We start from the raw sequence: 21,844 nt of genomic DNA, 5'->3' as shown, positions 1-21,844 counted from the left end.
GAATAGCATAGAGACCAAACTGATAGTTTGGTAACCTGCTAAAATAAACATTAAATATTGAAAGGGGAAATAAACAGCTTTGCAAGTTTAACTCAGTGTTTATTGAACAAGAGAGGTACGAAATTTAAGAAGCAACTTGTTAGAATACACACATCTGTGAGGAGATACAAACAAGAATAGTAAAAATCTACTATACCAAAAGAACTGGTAATACATACATTACAAGTGTTCTATGAAGAGAACATAAGATTGTTGCATAATCCAACATGAAAGTGAAATGGCATTAAACATTGTAAAAGGTAAATGAAGGTTTCTGTAGGAATGCTAAGTCATATTCACTTAGTGAGTTTACATGCGCAAAGATGAATTATGATGTTGTCAGCAGTGATGAATTTCATTGTCCTAACACAGAGGAAGCAAGCAATAGCTTCCTGGAGGCAAAAGCAAGCTAGACTCAAGTGGAGAAAAACTTATCTATTTAAGGAAATTGGTGGGCTCCATTGCAATAGGTAGAAACTCCAAGCAATGTAAAATATGGCCTGGACTGTGATTACCAGCATGAACATCAAACTTCAAAAGAATTTAATGGTTTTAGATACAGAAAAAGTAAGCATTATACCATCCAGCAAAAATAAATGTCAACTTCGTTATATTTTTTCTGTAAAAATCTATTTTGACATTAAATGAGCCAACTTCCAGTACGAATATTTACATTTGTACGTCAGTTTTCAACAAAAAAATTTATAAAAAATTCTGGAAATGATCTACTCATGTAATTTATGCACTCACTAAAGTTTATTTTGTTTCTTTTACAAAAAAAGTGTGTAAATTAATGCGTTTTTACGGTAGTTTTCACATCTTATTTGCTTTTTAATCTCAGCCCACAGGTAATTCTAAGAAAAGTATCTGGTGGTTGTGGTATGTGCTAGAAGCAATAGCTAAATCTCCCTTAAATCATACATCTTTTTGCTTGAAAATATTGTCACATTTTTTTTTTCTCTAAGGAGGCTTCTTCCATGATTTTTAAGTGCATAGTGCAAACAAAATTGGCCAAAATCAGTCTGGAGTGGGTTGGTAGTGGAAACAAATCATAAATTTTCTGTAATTTTTTTCCTTAAAAACCTTATTCCCATTATTTCCAAGATTATTGATGCAAAAAAAGAATTGAAAAAGTCCCTATCAAATTTGAGAAAATCCAACTTATGTGGGTGTCCTGATCCCAAACTCCACCATTTATGGCCATTTTTAATAGTCCATTAAAATTTTATTGAACTGTTCTCATTTTCCAAAATCTCAGGATTTATTTAGTTCTATACCAACTAGAAATGTGCTAAAACTCAAGTCCTTGTGACTTGTAGTTTGGGATTTAACTTGGTTTGAAAACACTGTGAAATTGACTATTTGTTGCATGTAACAAAATACATAAATATTTTTAAAAACTGCCAAAAATAAGTTTTCTTTCTAAGAACCTGAAAGAAAATAGGCAACTGATGGTCACTATTAATTTGTGTAATTTGAAAATGATTATCACCTCAATTTCAAAGATATGACATCACAAATATGGTTAATTATTTCTTTTGTTAAGAACATTTTTTTTCCTTTCTGCACACAGTACAAAAATCAAAAATTTTGTTAAGAAAATTTTTTCCTGTACACACGTTTATTATTCCAACAACACTTTTGTTGGTTCTTTGGTGCTTTTCTCTGTGAGAGTTTTGTACATTCCCATACTTTTTTCCTTTTTCCTTTCTTTCCTCTGTAAAAGATGAGTCTTCCCAGCTTGCCCGCATACTCTGGTGATGTCACACTTTGGTTTGCTCAATTGGATGCATATTTTTCCGCCCATGATGTGCCTCACCAACAGCAACTGAACCTTTTGTACTGTGGAATACCTTCACCTCTTGCACGCTCAGTGAAAGATCTCATCATTGACCCACATCCAGACGCGACTTACGCGTCCATCAAATCCAAGGTTCTCTATTGGAACACACAATCCTTGGAGAATAAATTCCAGACACTGATGCAGGATGAACACCTGGGAGATAGGGCACCATCTGAGTTTCTTTGTCGGCTGCAAGAACTCAGCGACACTCCACTTGAGGACAATCTTCTGCTAAGAAAGTTGTTTTTCTCTTGTCTACCGCCAAATGTGTGGAAGCGCAATGGCCCAGTGGTTAGGGCAGCGGACTCGCGGTCATAGGATCGCAGTTTCGATTCCCAGACCAGGTGTTGTGAGTGTTTATTGAGTGAAAACACCTAAAAGCTCCACGAGGCTCCGGTAGGGGATGGTGGCGAACCCTGCTGTACTCTTTCACCACAACTTTCTCTCACTCTTACTTCCTGTTTCTGTTGTGCCTGTAATTCAAAGAGTCAGCCTTGTCACACTGTGTCACGCTGAATATCCCGAGAACTATGTTAAGGGTACACATGTCTGTGGAGTGCTCAGCCACTTGCACGTTAATTTCACGAGCAGGCTGTTCAACTAGAACCCTCAATGTCGTAAGAGACGGAGTGCCAACAACAACAACTGCCAAATGTCCAATTGATACTCGCCACAATGGTTGACTTCAATTCACTCGATCAGATAGCCACCACTCGATCAGATAACCACCACTCGATCAGATAGCCACCACTCGATCAGATAGCCACCACTCGATCAGATAGCCACAAGATCATAGAGTTTACTGTGCAGCCTGCACCTTACCATACTTGTTTCAACCCCGTAGTAGCTTCCTCTACTACTATAGAGTCTCCTGCCTCATCACATGACGACATTTTGGAGAGAGTCAATGCATTAACACGTCGCATGGACACACTGTGGCGAGAATATGCCAGCTCTCGTCGTCCTCTCAGCAGAAGCCATTCTAAGCCACGGTCATCTAGTTCTACTCCAATGGTTTCCAATCTCTGCTGGTACCATGCCAGATTTAAGGACAAAGCCTGTTGATGCATCCAGCCCTGTTCATTCAAGCTGTTGGGAAACTAGTTGTGGAAGATTTGGGCACATCAACAACTTCCTGCAATTTTTCATCTCATCATATATTCTTTGTTAAGGATCTAACAAATCATTCATGGTTGACACTGGATTCAGCTGTTCTATTTGGCCTTTGCGTCTTACTTCAGACAAACCGAAGCAATTTGCCATTAACCTGCACATGGTGAATCTATCCTCGATAAAAACTTATGGTCAGGTCTCATTAAACCTAAATCTCAACCTTTGAAGGGATTTTAGGTGGCTTTTTGTTATAGCAGATCTACCATACCCCATTTGGGCCGTGGACTTCTTAAACCACTTTCATTTGTTAGTAGATGTCAGGCGACAGAGACTCTTGGACGATTCTACGTCTTTGTTTACGCCTGCTCAGGTTACTACTAATGCTGTTTTCAGCCCATCAATTTTTGTTGCCACTGCTGGAGATAAGTTCCACTCTCTTTTGGCTTCTTTCCCAGAGCTGGTAGATCCGACTTTCAAATCAAAGTCAAAGTCACACACTCGACTCGCCATTATATCACTACTTCTGGACCACCCATTTTTCACATCCACAGTGACTCGCCCCTGATCAGCTCAAAAAGGCTCGATCTGAGTTTGAGTATATGCTTCAACTCAGCCTTATTTGCCCCTCCACCAGCCCTTGGGCATCTCCTCTTCATTTCGCATGGAAAGAGGATTCAGATTTTCGTCTGGTGGGTGACTACAGACGTTTGAATGCGGTCACTGTTCCCGATCACTATCCGATAAGGAATCTCTAGGATTTTTCTTCAAACTTGCATGGTTGTACTATTTTTTTCAAGGTTAACTTCATCTAGGTTTATCATCAAATTCCAATGAACAATGATGACATTCCAAAAACTACCGTTACCACCCCTTTTGGAAGTTTCGAGTTCCTGTTTATGAGCTTCGGTTTGCGGAATGCAATGATCACATTCCAGAGGTTTATTGACAAAGTTGTCCATGGACTTGACTGTGTGTTCGCTTACGTGGATAATTTGCTCATAGCTAGCAACATGCATGAAAATCACCTCCAACATTTATCTCAACTTTTTCAGCGTCTTCGCACCTACGATGTGCGAATCAATCCTGATAAGTGTGTTTTCGGATAGACTTCTCTGGAATTCCTGTCATTATTTTGACTTTAATGGTGTCCGACCTCTCTCCTCCAAAGTCAATGCAATTCAATATGTCTCTCCTCCCACTTCTTTATGCCAACTCCATCATTTCTTGAGAATCGTCAACTTCTACAGGATTCATACCTAAATGTGCAAACAAGTTACTTCCCTTGACTTAACTATTGAAAGCAAATAAAAAAAAATTCTCCTGTCACTTTATCTGCTGAGTCATTATCTTCTTTCAAGTCAATCAAGAAGGAAATAGCTTCTGTTAAGATGCTTGCACATCTGGTTCCTGATGCTCACCTCTCTTTAACAGTTAATGCATCGGATTCTGTGGTCGGTGCTGTTTTACAACATACCGCTGATGATCAAACTCAACCTTTGGTATTCTTTTCTCATCAATTAAAGCCAGCTGAACGTCGTTACAGTATGATTGATCACAAACTCTTAGTGATCTACCTGTCAGTTCATTATTTTCAACATTAACTTGAGGGCTGAGATTTTGTGATTTGCCTGTCATCCACTTCCATCTGCTGAAAGCATAATCCTTTGTGACACAGCTACTGGTACTCCAAGGCCGTTTGTACCTGCGAACTACCAGCATTCCGTTTTTGATGCCTTGCATTCACTGTCACATCCTGGCATTGCTGCCTTGGTGAAGCTTATCACGGCTCAGTTTTTCTGGCCTAATATGTGCTGGATGATCACCACTTGGGCATGCTCTTGTGTGAAATGCCAGCGTTCTAAAATCCACAGGCACATTCGCGCTCCTCTTGGACAATTGATCTGGTTGAACCATGGCCTGTCAGTCGCAGTTTCTTTTACATATTGACATGCATCGATTGTTTCTCTCGTTGGTGTGAAGCCGTTCCAATAGTGGACATTTCCGCTGAGTCAGCTGCTTGAGTTTTCATTTTTAATTGGATTGCTTGTTTTGGTGTTCCAGCTAAGATGACCACTTACTGTGGATGCCAGTTCGAAGCTGCCTTATTTTGTGAATTATCACGAATCCTAGGTGTCCATCACATTCATACAACCAGCTACCATCCAGCTTCCAATGGGATGGTCGAATGTTTTCACAGGCAACTGAAGGCTGCTCTACGTGCTACTCCTGATCTGCACTCTTGGACAGAATTCCTGCCTATCGTTCTTCTTGGTTGTTGCACTGCCGTTAAGACAGACTTAGGTTTCGCCTCTGCTGAACTCCTTTACAATACCACCTTGGCACTTCCTGGTACAATGTTAGCTCCAGCCAATTCATCACATCCTGATCCAACGTCGTATGTCACCAGACAAAGCTCATATTTCTTGAGCTTTTCACCAAATGTATCTGTTTGACCAATCTGCTCCCTCTCACGTCCCACCGGACATTGACAAGTGGACGCATGTAAAGGACGATTTCGTGTGCTATCGCGCACACCCAATACTTTTAGTTTCGACATCACTGGTCGGGCAGAGACCATGTCAGTCAACAGACTTAAAAAGGCATATTTTGAGGTTTCCACACCCTTTGATGACACTCTGGCCACGCCCACCCCCTTTTGATCCTTTACAACCACCTACAATCCACCTGCACATGCACCTTTGACCACACCATCATCTACACCGCCACCTTCGTTGCCACAACCTAATACTAACGAACCTTATGTCACCAGGACAGGCTGTACTGTGCACTGACCCAAAAAACTTACCAAAACTATTTATCTCTGCCAATCACTTTTGTGTTTCCTGTGACAGACAATTGCTTTCTTGTGTTAATGAACAATTCCAATACACTGTAATTGAACATTTTGTCAAATTTTGTGCATGCCAAGTTATATTTCTTGCAATTATTTTTCTTTTTGACTTGTCACATTTTGTACCATATCTTGTTGTTTGTGATTGGTTACCATCTTTGTTCTTTCCTTGTGCCTGCTTCAGTTATTCTCTATTTTCGCACTGGCATTCTCAGTGGGGAGCCCCTGTAGTGAGGCACAAAGAAGCCAGCACCACTTTGAAACAGTGAGATCTTGCCTGCAACCATTGCCATATGCGAGACAAAAATGAGATCTCGCCTGCAACCATTATTTAAGGAAAAGACAACATTTTCCCTCTCATTCTTCTCATGCTGATGCCGAGCAAGATTTTGAAGCCACACTTCGAGCTCACACCAGACTTTTGTCCTGCTGTGATACCACATGCATTGTCTCCAGAGGTTATTGAACCTCACATGTATGGGAGAGAAGGCTAACTATGCACTGCTGTGAAGATGGTTACTGAAAGCAAATCCCTTGTATGAAGCACCTGTGCATAAACGGTTATTGAATTTACTCTGCCTGAGAACTTCATTCTTTGTATTTCCAGCTCCTTGAATCAACAGAATAATTATAATGGAAGAAGAAGATATCCCAAAAGTATAATAAAAACCTTCCTTCCATTATAGGCTAATTAGGCAAGATTTCAACCATTTCACTGACCATTCATATTGTCATGTTTCTTTTTGGATGCTCTCCAAGAAAATTCATAGTGATGTAATTGATATTTATTGCAAGAACATCAACATATGTAGGCGTAAGAGTGGCTGTGTGGTAAGTAGCTTGCTTACCAACCACATGGTCCCGGGTTCAGTCCCACTGCGTGGCATCTTGGGCAAGTGTCTTCTACTATAGCCTCGGGCCAACCAAAGCCTTGTGAGTGGATATGGTAGACAGAAACTGAAAGAAGCCCGTCATATATATGTATATGTATATATATATATGTATGTGTGTATGTGTTTGTGTGTCTGTGTTTGTCCCCCCAACATCGCTTGACAACTGATGCTGGTGTGTTTATGTCCCTGTCACTTAGTGGTTCGGCAAAAGAGACCGATAGAATAAGTACTAGGCTTCTAAAGAATAAGTCCTGGGGTCGATTTGCTCGACTAAAGGTGGTGCTCCAGCATGGCGACAGTCAAAAGACTGAAACAAGTAAAAGAGTATATAAAAGAACAAAAGACACAGGTATTTTCATTTAGGTGTTTCCAAATGACAAAAAAAAAGAAAGAAAAGGAAAATAGAAAAGTGGTTGAGATACATTGCTTCATGCAGAGAAATTAGAAGGCAATATGGAGTAAATAATGATACTCTTCAAGAAGATGAAAATCAACAACATAGTTGTGGAGAAATGGAAATTGGGTGCCAGTTTTGTGGTGCATTAAACATTTAACCAGAATGTTTTGTTGATGGGAAATTTAACAACTGTTGTCACAAGGGCAAAGTTTGTTACTGTATCAGCTAGATCTCCTTGAATATTTATAGGAGTGAATGAGCAATCCAGAGCATATACATTCTCAAAAATTCAAGGACACTCTTAGATCTCATTTTCCCTTTGCATCCATGGGTGCAGAGATTGTTGAACCATCTACATGTGATTCTTATCATTTCAGAGTGCATGGTCTAATCTATCACCATGTATCTAACATGCACCCAAATGATGGTGAGTGTTGACAGTTTGCATCACTCCATGTAGTTGACTCCAGTGACACAAATTATACAAGAATGAATGATAGATATGATCATGGCTGTCTCAATGAAAGTATTCAAAATGAAATCCTGGCAATTTCATAAGAGAAAACAATGTATTCATAAAAGTGTAAAGAAAACATGAAAGCTGTGATAGAAAATTGCTATTTATTTTGGAGAAACAGAAATTCTTGTAGGAGATGATGCAATTTTCCAACTGTGATAGTTACAAATAAAGATGGAGAGCTATTTTAAATGGATTTCTGAGCATTTCCCCACAATGATAATAGTCCTTTGACTAATTTAAATATACCTAGTCCTAACCTTGATCTAATGACGTAATTTTTTTATTATGACAATGTTTTTCATGGAGCTGAATAACTTGATTATTTAAAAATCAATAATTTGGTAAATCAGTGACCCATTCTTATTGTATAATTTTTTAAAAACATAGCTTTCCTCTACAGTTGTATTAAAAGGATAATTGCTAATATGGAACATCATTTCTCTTTGTCTACACTTCTGCTTCAAACTTGAGCTGTTGTTCTTGTAGACTGGATCTCCATCCACATTAGTGTCTATTTTCTGCTATCATGGGATAGTTTTTTGTACACTCACTATTATTCTTCATTCATTGTGTATTTGGATTTTCATGTCAAGGGTCCATGTCTCATATACCTTAGTGCTATTTGATGACGTACAGACTGTGTTTCAGGATCAGGAATTTCAGCACAAACTGTTTTACCAATATCATTAGAATCAATATTATTTTAAGATGTTAAAATATGAAACTGATATGTTACATCCATTGTTAATTAATAGTCAAAATGTGTTACTGTTATTGATAGCATATTTACCGCAAATGTACAAATGTGGATTTATAAAAAATTTTTATTAAATTAGCACTATAAAATTTCAGTGCATGAATTTCTCATCTAGCACTCATACTGTATTACCACTGCCACTGCTACCACCACCATCACTGTCATCATCATCATTTCTATTTTCAGTGAGTAGTAGGAGCATTTACCATAGCACCCACCGGTACTAGAGAGGTAGTCCCACTTATCATTCACCTGTGGAAGGAGCATAGCAGGTTCCACCATAGCACTAGCACACCATAGCACTAGCACACCATAGCACTAGCACACCATAGCACTAGCACACCATAGCACTAGTGGGGGTGCCATGCACACAATGAATTTAGAGAGTTCTTAATAATCTGTGGTGAGAAAAGGAATGAGAGAGAGAATAATGGCAACAAAAAGGCCAGAAATGGATAGAGGGAAAAAATAAGCCAGAGCATGTATATTTGCTCAGATGACTGAGGAAGGGGAGCAAAAGAAGGAGCAATGTCATCAGAAGGGTCAGAATGGGAGGTAAAATGTAAGGAGTGAGTATGTGATGGAAAAAAGGTAGGAATAGTTAAGAGTGCAGTCAGGAGAGGAGTGAATGGCAATAGTAGAAATGGTCAAAGGTAAGGCTGGGTGGGTGAAAGGAGCAAGAGTATGATGAATAAGCAGGGATATTTGGAGTGAAGTTAGCAGTGTGTGATTGGCAGAGGTGGACAAAGTTAAGGGTGGGCAATGAGATAAAGATAGAGGTAAGTGATGAGTAATACTACAGGTGGCCCAGAGGAGATTGTGTGCTTGCTTGTAGTACAGTATGGTGAAGTTAGAGTGTATTGGGTATGGGAATGAGTGTAAAGCAATATAGTGTCATTGTAAAAAGGATGGTGTTGCCAGTACAGGTGGTGGAGAGATGATAGATGGAGCATCATGAGTGATAAGGAGTTGAACAATAGCTTACTGAGTGGGGGATATGGAGTGGGAAATGCAAGGTAGCAAAAGCTGGGGATGCAAGGCTGCAAAAGTGGCATGGCAGAGTACAAAATATCTCAGCCTCTAGGCAATACCATTGTATCAATGTTTGCTTTGTCATTAGAAGTTGAATCTTCTATGAAATAAAAAATATTATCTTTGGTGGCTTGAAGATTTGCTAAACTTATAAGTTGTTTGTAGTTATCTACTTGATATGCAATTCTATCAAAATAAATAAGGGTGTCTGTAATAAATTCACACTCCATGGTATACATCTTAATTTTATTTTTATGAGTTAAGATAACAGATGAAAGACTAATGACTTGTAGGTATGTGGTATTTCATTCTGCAACCATAATATACTACAAAGTATATTAAATGTTTTTATAAGTCAATACCATGTTCTACTGTGTTAGCAGTGCTTTTTGCATTATTTTGTTAAGGTTATTTCTACAGATATTCTGTAGAAATTATAGCCAGCTCTGATTTTTGCTACAATGATTTTACAGTCAGAAAGAACACCTGCATGTTATGGTCTCCCTAAAATACACAAAATACTTGAAAAATTTCCTCTAATGTGCCCAATTTGCAGTGGATGTAAATGCTGTACAGCCAAGATTTCAGAATGGCTTGGTGGCTTTCTATTTACTGTCGCAAAAGATCAAGTTCCTATATTCAGGATACTTTTGATTTTGTGTCTAAAATCAACAACTTTTTTAAGCACGGAAGCCATGTCAGAAACTGTTTTTTGGTAACGAGGAATGTTTCTTCCTTATATCCCAATATTGACCACAATGAAGGGGTAGAAGCATGCATAAATGCCTTTGAAAAATGATCAACAAAAGTGTTCCATCAAATTTTGTCTGTAGGTTATTGAGACTTGTGTTACGAAGTAACACAATGAAGATTGGACAGAAATTTTACCACCAGATGTGGGGTTGCACCATGGGTACCCCATGGCAGTTAATTTCTCTGTCTTCACAACAAAATTCAAGAAGACAAAATTCAACAAAATACTGAAGACATTCAAATCCCTACATGGATTTGAACCAATACTCTGATTATGGTTCATTGATGATGTCTTTTTTGTCTGGGAAAGGTTACAGGATAGTTTAATGGACTTCTTGCCTTTCTGTGACTGTTATGCTAAAAACTATGGCTTTAACTCCAACATAAAATTTATGTTTTTCAAAAACTAGAATTGAATTTTTAGACACAAAAGTTGTTTTCTGGAAGCAGAATAGTGACAGAGTTATTTTTCAAGCCCACATTATCCCACATTTACCGCCACTCCAATTATCCACATCATATAATTCGGTCAAATTTGAAATTCTAAGTTTTGAGGATTAAACAGATTTGTACTGACATAGAGGATTACTGGAAACATGCAAATGCTTTTTTTACACCATTATGTCAGACGCATTTACAGTGAATCACAATTAAAGGAAATAGCAAATGAGATAGCTAAGATTAGCAAAGAAAGTCAAACCTTCACGCATAATTTTAGCAAACACAATACAATATGTGACAGAATTCCTTTAGCAATTAACTGGTACCGAAATTTTGCTGGCATTTCAAAAGTGTTGCATGAAAGTTACCAGCATGTTGCAGAAAAATATCCTTGTTTGAAACAGATATTTCCTCAGCCACCTATTGTAGCCTTTAGACAGAATAAAAATATAAGAGAATTATTGACCTCTATTTCTGACTCCAAGAAAATGAACATTGGAGTATCTGCACTCTGTACCTTGAAAAGCAGCCACAAGGGATGTAAGCCCTGTTCATTGTGCAACAACATGTGTCAAGTGAATTCCATCAGGAGTCATAACAGAAATGTTATCATTTATACAAAAGGTAGGACATGTAGAGATTCCCACATTGTGTATGTGGCAAAATGCATGAAACACAACTTGATTTATGTTGGTTGTACTGTTGTACAACTAAACAAAAGATTTAATGGGCACAGATTCGACGTCAGGCACAAGAACAGTAGTTCAACAGAATTTGCCGAACATTTTGCTTCAAACAGCTGCAATTTCGAAAAAGACTTAAAAGTGCATATTCTCAAAAAATGTTCTGAATCTGCTACACTTTCAATACTCAAAATACATGAAGAGAAATATGTTTGCAGGTTATTAACATCACACCCTGGAGGAATGAATAAAATGACAGAAGAATTTCATCAAATTTATTCAAAACTGTTTGATTAAATATTCTTCTTTTTTTCCTTTTCTTTTTTTGCTTTGCTTTTTTTTTCTCTTGTTTTTCCTGTCTTTTTCTCTTCGCCAGTTATAAAATTGAAACTTAAAGACTGATGATGTCATTCCATCAACATGTGGATGCTGGTTGGTCTTGTTCATATTTTAGATCTAAATTTCTGTAATTTTGAATTTTTATCACTTTTTATTTTGAATTTGACCAAGACAGGCTTGCTGTCGAAATATCATTCACCCAATAAAATATCTATTGCAATTGCATCGTGCTCTTCATTTTGTCTTTCCCTTTGTGAAGAATTACGTCAATCCTTTTAAAATTTAGTTGTTGTTGTTGTTATTATTATTATTATTATTATCATTATTATTCATTACTGACTATGATTGCTAATATAACATGATAAATGTGATTGTCAGGCTGATGAAAGCTGAAAAAAATTCAACAGAAAAGGTATTTGATATTAAGGGAAATAATATAATAAGGTATCGCAGTAATATTAAAGAAAATGATATGATAATAAGACGGCATTTTGGATGCCTTATTATTATTATTATATAGAGGCTGAAAGGATTGAATGTAAACAAGTAGTTGAGCGGTGATTGTCACATGTCATGCGACAAAATGAACTCAGAAATTAAACTTAACTGGAAACTGAACAACTCTCTGCTTCTTCTTCACCTACAAAGCAATATGTGTGAAAGCAATGTGTTCATTACACATGTAATTTACTGATATAAGGGGACTTCAAGACCCTGCGGTGTTTTGTCCTTGTGTGTTTGATTTGGTGAGAACATATTAAGATTGAATAGCTATGTTATTGTTTGGGTTCTCTCTGTTCTGCATACACCCCATGAATTATTACCTGTTTGGCGGACATCAGCACAAATTAGTTAATAGTTTGTTTGCTGATTCCTATAAGTAAGAGTTCATGTTCTTGTCAGATTCATTAGTTTGAAATGACTTCAACTGAAAACATTATTTACAATTGACGGATTTTTGTCCTCATCTTGTTTGTTGTTAACACAATGTTTCGGCTGATATACCCTCCAGCCTTCATCAGGTGTCTTGGGGAAATTTTGAACCTGGGTTTTCATTCCTAAGGTATTTTTCAAGGTTATTATTATTATTATTCAGGTCACTGCCTGGAATCAAACTTGGAATCCTTGCTCTTAACCACTACGCCATATGCCCGTGGGCAATTATGGAGTGGCTTATAAATCTAATATTCTCCTATTCCTTAATACCAGTTCCCATATGCTGTTCATATCTGCACTTGGTCTGCTTAGGAGGTTGTTGTGTCCTTCCAGTGGTGTTCTCTGTCTATTATTTTAACTTCATCCCACGTTAATCTTAATATATAAAGCTGAAGTTGTGTGTCTGTGTGAAGCCTTTTTAAAAGTGTATAGAAATCCACATTTTCCACTTTTTCGTAAAAAGTTTTACATCAATGGAATTTTCTCGATGTGAACTTTCCAGCGCAGTAATTAAATTTTTTAAATTCTGTTTACTTTGTGTGATTTAAGGGAGATTTGGCTGTTGCTTCTAGCAACTTTTATATTTCTTCCCTTCTACCTGGAACAGCGTTCTTACACACGCGCTCAACATATAATATAGAGAGTAAGAGTAAAAGAGGGAGATAGAGAGAGAGAGAAAGTGATAGATACAAAGTCATAGATTAAACTTTCCTCTCAGTATTCTTTACCTATTTTTCATAACAGACAACCACACATACGTGATCTGTGACAACAACATACACATTGCTATCGTTCTCTATTCATTTCTCCCCCTCTTCCTCTCTCGCTCTCTCAAACGCATGCACATGCAAGTAAACATAATCATTCACAAAAATATAACTCATGTTCGTCAATGTGGCATAACTACAGAGTTGTACCCCCCGACTTTGGAAGGTCAAAACTTTCAGAAAAATTAATATATTTTTATGAAATTTTCTATGCATATATTGTTTATTATGTAGATTCTGAATATACAAAAATTTTCGGTGAAAGTGTTTTGGGAGGGGGTGGGGGACAATTTTCGGAAATACCACTTAAATTCCTCTTAACTTTCACGAAAAGGAATATTTTTTCGTGAAATTTTCTACAAATATACCTTGATGTATGTACATTTCAAGCATGTAGGAATTTTGAAGGAAACAACTGCAGGTTATTTTTGAGAACTGTTCCCCACTCGATGGTGTTACGGAGCAAGTCGTCCATATTTGTTTCATTTTTCTCTAATATGTGCTTATGTGCATCTGTAGATTTCTAATGAAGTAATAGGCAGTGAAGAGAAGCCGTCATAAGAAAACTTTTAACTACCTCTTCCTCTCTCACTCTCTCAAACACATACATGTGCAAGTACACAATCATTCAGTAAAATATAACTCATGTTCGTCAATGTTTTGTAAATATACAACGATTTTCACTAGGGTGTTGGGGTTAGGGTTTTAGGGTTAGGGTTAGGATTAGTGTTACGGTTACGGTTTTAGGGTCAGGGTTAGTGTTTTAGGTTTATGGTTAGTGTTAGGATTAGGATTAGGGTTGGGTAATCATGCGGGTGTTAATCTGAAAAATTACAGATATGTGAAAAGTACCGACCCTGCCATCTATTATAACTTTTGTTCTTCTGTTTAATATATACATAGATTATGTATCCAAAGAAGAGAGTTTGCTGTGGAAAGACAGCAACCGGTTTAAAATGACAGCAACAGACTGCAGCAATTCACCACATTCCAGAAGCCACTTTGAACATAATGCAAAATGGTGCATCAACATCTTCTGCCCAATCTGATAGAATTCTGGCAAAACTGTGTAGCAACAGATCGCCAGCAATTGCTTCATCACAAATTGCCATCCTAGCTCCTGCTAAAAGGGATTACCCTGCTATGTATAATCAGGGCAGCGCAAAAAGTTGTTTTGCACAAGCATTTCTATAGCCAATTAGACGGATGAAATTTACGTACACTTAATAATTTTACGCAAAACAGCCTTCAGATTTTCCCTATTAATTTCATCGTATTTTGAATTATGAACATATTTACATCATAAGGGTTTTTTCATTGTAAGGCTTTATTTTTTAGTTGATTTTCACCTAGCAAGACTTATCGTAGATGGCGTAATAAGTCACACCCAGACAAGGTCAGGTTATACTGTTAGTATTGTAATAAATTTATTACAAAATATTACAGTAAATTCTAAATGTATTTTTATTTGTTTTTTAATTTTATCAATTTCTTATTTTTTCTGAACATCTTAGGCATTTATGGACACAGTGCAGTATATCACCTTGCTGTTGCTACAATTTACATTTATGGAGGAATGCTATTTACAAAATATTACAAGTTTCATCCTTCAAAAGAATTATATACATTTGACGTTGACAAATTGCAATGGAACATTCTGCAGGCATCAGATGAGAGAATGGTAAATATTTTTCATTTGAAAGAAATGTCTTTCTTTTTCTTTTCAGTTTTGGAAGAGAACATGTTTCTTTTCATTTTCCATTTGTTTTTCCAAGCTTGCATTTATTTCAATGATTTGCAAATTTGGAAAGTTATATGTTGGTATTTCATTTAATTGTGAAGTAGTGAAAATATCTAATAATTACAAATTCAGTATGCTTCATTGATTATACACACACATACTAGTTATACATATATGTATTTGTGTACACACATCTATAAATGCTTACACATTTACATGTATAAAAAAAATAGCAACACATGCACAGAAACACATTTGTAAAAATATATTTTCATATATGCACACAATAGTTATTAGCAATGAAAGTAATTAATACTGAATAACAATCTTTATATATCCTTCTTAATGAGGCTATGCTTTAACAATACCATAGTACTCTGGAAAAGATTACTTAATCTCTCAAGGTACTGCCATTGCCATAAATTGTTAAAGGAACAACTAATATCTGAAGCTGCTTATGTGCAGATTTGTAATTACATACTTCCTGTTGGTTAAGTAGAATATAAAAATTGCTGTTTGGTACTGATACTGCTTCCATCACTAATAATTTTTTTTTCCAGCTTGCTAACTGTTTGTGACACCAGTAACTCAGTGTCTTATTAGGCTCTTTTTTTCTATATATCAGTATGGATGAAGTTTGGCTAGCATGCAGCGATTGCAGATACCTGCTGCTAGTAACATGCAAACATATAGAAATCATGTGATCTAGCAATTCCACTGATGGTGCTGGAAATTTTTTGTCTGCTACTAAAATTTATGTGCTTTTTAGCACTAAATATCTACATGACATGCTTTCTTAAGAGGAATACCACAGTATTATGGCATCTTGAACTATATCCATGTTAAGTAGGCTATAAAGAATGCTCTGTCTGTCTGTCTCCCCCCCTCTCTCTCTCTCTCTCTCTATATATATATATATATATATATAGTTAAGTTAATATGTTAAATTTTTCTTTGCTCGTTTGCCTGATTTCTGTTGGTCTGTTTTGATTTTTCAGTGAGTTTGGTGACTTGTTTGAGTATTTTAACTCTTATTTCATTGGGCCTCACCGAGACAATGACTTCTGACTGAGACCTTTGGAAATATGCTGTGCGTGAGAAGACCCGGCAAGCCAAGTGAGACCTAAGTCCAAGGCCTCTGCCAGGGGTGTAGCCAGCCCACTTATGCGTACCTTCCTTCATTGGACACTAAACTCTGCTTGCGAAGACCTGTTGAGGCATGTGAAATCGAAATCGAACTAAATTCAACGACTGGCACCCATGCCAACGTTGTCTCCTTCATTTAACATGAAACTCGGCTTGCGAAGACCTGTTGGGGCAAGTGAAAGCGAAATTATGATGGCACCTGTGCCCAGCGTCGTCTTCCTGGCACTTGGGCCGGTGGAACGTATAAAGACATTTGAGCGAGATCGTTGCCAGTGCCGCTGGACTTGTTCCTGTACAGGTGACACGTAAAATACACCAATTTGAGCGTGGCCATTGCCAGTACCGCCTGACTGGCCTTCGTGCGGGTGGCACGTAAAAGCACCCAATACACTCTTGGAGTGGTTGGTGTTAGGAAGGGCATCCAGCTGTAGAAACTCTGCCAAATCAAATTGGAGCCTGGTGTAGCCATCTGGTTCACCAGTCCTCAGTCAAATCGTCCAACCCATGCTAGCATGGAAAGCGGATGTTAAACGATGATGATGATGATGATGATGATTTTTAGCAAGCTGGTACTTCGTGTACACTCTGTTATAATTATTTATTAATTATAAAATTTTATATAATTATATATATATAGTCAACAGGTGAGATCCAGAGGTGTTCAATATAGAAAACATATAATAGTGCTCACACGATTTAAACTTATACTCCAAAGTCTTTATCAAGGACTAAGTCCATGGGGTAAAGAGTGGTTATAAAAGGAATCCAGGTGAGATGACAGGGAGATAGTGATGCAAATAAACACACTTGGGCTTGATATATAAAATATAAATACATACATATACACATGTAAATCTATATAGGGATATACATAGAGAGAGAAACAATAACTGAAAATATTCAGATGAAAGCTTGTGTTTAAGCATATAGATATTTGTAAATTTATAGAACAAATTTACATGGAGTACAAAAATATAGAAAACAAAGGAGAGAGGGCATGGTCTGACAACACATTCCACATATCAACATTACAAATATTACGTAATTGTGAGACCCCAGAAATAGCTATTGGACCTGAAATATCATGCCCTCTCTCTTTTGTTTTCTGTATTTTTTGTACTCCATGTAAATTTGTTCTGTAAATATATGAATATCTACATGCTTATACATGAGTGTTCATCTGAATATTTTCAGTTTTTGTTTCTCTATATATCCCTATATATATTTACATGTGTATATGCATGTATGTATATTTATGTAGATTTCATATATCAAACCCAAGTGTGTTTATTTGCATCACTATCTCTCTCTCTATGTGTGCGTGTGCGTGTGTGTGTGTGTGTGTACACAGATTGGCAGAAAGGCAGATTGTATAATGCCTGTGTCACTGCTACATGGCTATAAAACTGGGGTCATAAATGCAGAAAACATGTGAAGACTTGAAAGAAATGAAACATATATGCTCCAATGAGTGTGCAATGTATGTGTGCTTGTACAACAATGTATAGATATGCATAGAGGAAAACTAGGCATAAGAGGCATCAGATGTGGTGTTCAGGAGAAAAAATTTCAGTGGTATGGTCATGTGATGTAAATGGGTGAAGACAGGTGTATAAAGAAGTGCTGATCACTAAACTTGAACAAAACAAATGGATGAGGAAAACCTAGGAAGATTTGGGACAAAGTGGTGAAGACTGACTTCAAGGGACCTAAAGTAATGGTTTTATACTGTCCTTGAGAAAACCCATCCATCTCAGCAAAATTGAGGTTCTGTCAAGCCTTCCCCCACAACTCATCTATTTTCTTTACTTCCTGCTATACTGAACTGATATATTGTGCATCAAACTTATTCCCTATCTCTAATCATCAATCACACTATTTTCACTCAGTGCACTTCCTATTCTGCCTCATATTCATGTTGTACCTGGATCTCATATCTCTTTCTTTCTCTCTCTTTTTCTTTCTCACTTTCCAGGTGGGTAAGCCATATATTTGCCTCTTCAGCAAGACATCTGCTTCTCTCCCTCTATCATTTCTTTCTCTAGTCTGTACCCCTCTCACTTGAGGGTTTTTTTATGTGGGTACTTGGCAGTCTCAATGGTGTTAATGTCATGTAAAGATCACCCAGTATACTTTAAGTGGTTGGCATTAAGAAGGGCATCCAACTGTAGAAACCATGCCAAAGCAGACATAGAACTTAGTGGAACCCTCTGGCTCATCTGTTCTTATCAAACCATTCAGTCCATGCCAGCATGAAAAAAGGGACATTATATGATGATGGTGATGATGCCACTGCTTCTGCCACTGCTGATGACGACACAGGGTGTTCAGGCTAAATTTGACAGCTTACATAAAAGGAAAAGAAAACACAGTATTCCATCCAAAACTAAAAGTATTTTAAAAAATTCAAAAAATATCCAGATTATAGCCAGCAGATAACACTTTACTCAAAGTTGCTACCCTCAGCTTCCACCATGACCTCAGTATGGCTCCAGAACCTGTCACATGTGTTCCTCACTGCTTACCTGGGAAGGTCTTCAAACACCTTGATCTTGGCCAACTGCTTAACCTGGTGTTGCAGGTAGAACAATTGGTGCTTTCTCAAGCGTGCCCCACATATAGTAATCCACTGGATTACAATCAGGAGAATTAGGAGGGCAGAAATTGAAGCTGGTAAAGTTGTAGAAATTCTCTGGTAACCACTACTGGCTTTTTCTGAAGGAATGGCAAGGGGTTAGATTCTGCTGGCATGCATATGGTCTTCCAGTTGCAACCCTCTCCAGCCAGAGATTAACCAGTCTCCAGCAGCTTCACATAGCTACTTTCATTGAGCCTAAGGCTCTGTTCAAGGATGTGGATGTGTATTCTGGCATGCAGATGCAGTCAGAATGCCTTCTGTATCCTTTCCTGCTGAACATAGCTCTGTAGTCTCCACTGCAGCTGTCCATGTCACATCTTACAGCCTTTACTGTGTTCACTGAGCATTGAGCAACTATCATGATGTCATCATTTTGGCACCTGTGTCAAATCCTCATAATACAAGTAACTCTTTTCCAATATTCAGATGGTTTCCTGTCCTCCATGTCAGCTGACTTCTTCTCAACTACAGCCTTAATTTTTATGCACTTCAATGCCATTGACTGTTCAGCAATACATCAAGCTGTTTCCTGATAAAGATAAAAAGAGACAAAAAAAAAATCAGCAAATTTAGTCCCAACACCCTGTATATCATATGTACTGAAGCTCAACTTACATCTGAGTATGACCACTTTTTGGAAAGTTGTAAATTCCTTGAATGTTAACAGCACAGAGCAGTGGAGTTGCTGGTCAATTCCAGATATAGCTGAGATTTGTGTTGACCACTTTTTCTAGGTCCTTCCTGGCTAATAAGTGAGTAGTATTATCCTGCTGAAAGGCTACTTAGTTACTCAAGGTGTTGCCAAATCTCTCCATTGCCATAGTTTGTTAAGAAATGACCGCTATCTGAAGCTGCCTATGTGTAGGTTTGCTATTATATACTTCTTGTTACTACAGGACTTTGTGAGAAACTCATAATGTATTTTTCAAGAAGTTTCTGTGCATGAAATTGATTATAACGAATGAAGCCTGCATAGAACTGCGCACATGTATATGCATATATATGTAGAGAAGTGCTGCTGTTAGCAAGATGACAAAAATAAGTTAAGTAATGAATTTAGTGCATCAGCAAGTGTCTGAAGAGCTTATTTTTTAATCTCTTATATATTTTAGTTTTCCAGGCCAGAGTAGAGGAGTTGAAAACAAAATTTCTTTAGGATCACTTGTTTGCTGATAATGTAATTCTCATAGCTGAATCTGTCAAAGAATTAGAGAAGAAATCCTAAATATGGAAGCAAAGTCTAGAATGAAGAGATCTTAAAGTAAACCTAGCGAAGTTTAGTTAGCTGGAAAAAAGACCAGACTCTGCTGCCTTTAGGGAGGTAGTCTAACTCAATACACAAAGAAGGCACCGGAAAGGACTCTGAACAGTGTATCAAATGAAAACTATGATTACATGAATGATGAGATGGTTTAAAAAGCAAGCTGACTGAGAAATACTTTGTATGTAGCAAATGCGCAGTAATTGTTACCAGTATAAATATCTATGAAATAGATTGTTTTTCTAACATCTGGAAGGTTCCATTGATAGTTTCTGATGCCTCTATGGCTCAATTAACAGTGGAGGTGGGTGTTCCAAAAGTAGAGTAACCAAAGTAAGAATGGTGTAAAAAATGCTCAAGGAACTATTATCTCTGTTGGCAACAAAGTGATTTCTCTGCAAGTGAAGAGTAGATTGCATTATGCTTGTATACTAAGTACACTGTTGTATAGTGGTAAAACATGGGGACTGAATGTGGTGGACTAGAAAGAAATTCAGCAAGAGTACTCTGCAGGATGTGTAATACAGTTCTATATTTAAGAGATGAGGAATTATTTACATTATTTACATTATTTACATTATTTACATTTGACGGATATTTGTCCTCATCTTGTTTGTTGTTAACACAACGTTTCGGCTGCTATACCCTCCAGCCTTCATCAGGTGTCTTGGGGAAATTTTGAACCTGGGGGTTCTCATTCCTAACGATGTTACTATTATTATATTATTATTATTAGGTCGCTGCCGTGAATCGAACTCGGAATCTTGGGGTTAGTAGCCCGTGCTCTTAACCACTACACCATATGTCTACCCTATGTGAAAGGCCTCTCCGAAAAGATACAAAAGATATGCGGCCCATATGACATCAGGGCAGTATTCAAGAGCGATACAACACTTCGCAAATATCTCCTTTGGGTAAAACCACCAACAGAAGAGAATATGACCAAAAACTGCGTGTACTCCATCCGATGCAGCTGTGGTAGGTTATACAAAGGCGAAACATGTCGCCCCCTCAAAATAAGGGTAGAAGAACATCACAAAGCTGTGACACAAGGAGATATTGATAAATCGGGTATAGCTGATCATTCTTTTTATGTAAGCCATTCTTTCTGTTCAGTTGGACTCCACTTTTCGTCTAAGTTAAAATTTCAGTGGATGACAGTATGTTATTTCTGTATAGCATTCATAGGTCTTCATTTAGAACCCATGTCTCACTGTCATTTTTAATCACATGAACATATGCTTTATTCAATCAGCCTTTTGTGTGAAAAGAGAAACCCATTGTTATTAACAAAAGGTAACAACTTATTAAGCTTTTACCTTACCCTAGTTACTACATTTCCATTACAAGCAACACTTGTACTAATTATATCACCTAGTTGTATCTAGGCAGTTCAATAATTATTCATGATGAATAGATTAGGCAAGGATTGCTTATGTTATCCAACTAATTTCTCATTTATTAATGGGTCATTTTGTGATTGTAGACTTCAGTGCTTTATGTACAAGTTTAATTGCAAAGGAGACAATAAAATATTTGGTTAGAAGAGTCAGGTGTAACTCTATATAATTACTTCTTTTCTTGCTTCTCTTGGTTGTCCTGAGTGCATCCTACTTAACCATTAAGATGGCCAAAGTAAGTAGTGACCAGTTATGTCTCCCCCACCCCCCAAAAAAAACTTTAGGCCCAAGGCC

At 37.4% G+C, this 21,844-nt stretch overlaps 2 protein-coding genes across 4 annotated transcripts in view; both read left to right on the top strand.

Annotated features, from left to right (window-relative positions):
* LOC106877988 (multiple epidermal growth factor-like domains protein 8) overlaps positions 1–21,844 on the top strand; it is a 695,248-nt gene that overhangs the window by 424,221 nt on the left and 249,183 nt on the right. For all 3 annotated transcript variants that reach the window (XM_089356139.1, XM_089356136.1, XM_089356146.1), the window contains exon 21: positions 14,879–15,045. In XM_089356139.1, the coding sequence (XP_089212265.1) occupies positions 14,879–15,045 (167 nt within the window). The remainder of the gene's footprint in view (positions 1–14,878; positions 15,046–21,844) is intronic.
* LOC149137690 (uncharacterized) lies at positions 1,648–3,074 on the top strand. Its single transcript, XM_089356154.1, has 3 exons — positions 1,648–2,151; positions 2,369–2,378; positions 2,642–3,074. The coding sequence occupies exons 1-3, from the start codon at positions 1,766–1,768 to the stop codon at positions 2,945–2,947; spliced, it is 702 nt and encodes a 233-aa protein (XP_089212280.1). The 5' UTR covers positions 1,648–1,765; the 3' UTR covers positions 2,948–3,074.

Source organism: Octopus bimaculoides, chromosome 1, assembly GCF_046866305.1.
Source record: "Octopus bimaculoides isolate indiv1 chromosome 1, ASM4686630v1, whole genome shotgun sequence".
Classification (NCBI taxonomy): domain Eukaryota; kingdom Metazoa; phylum Mollusca; class Cephalopoda; order Octopoda; family Octopodidae; genus Octopus; species Octopus bimaculoides.
The sequence above is the reverse complement of the archived record's forward strand: the minus strand, read 5'-3'. Positions and strand labels throughout refer to the sequence as shown.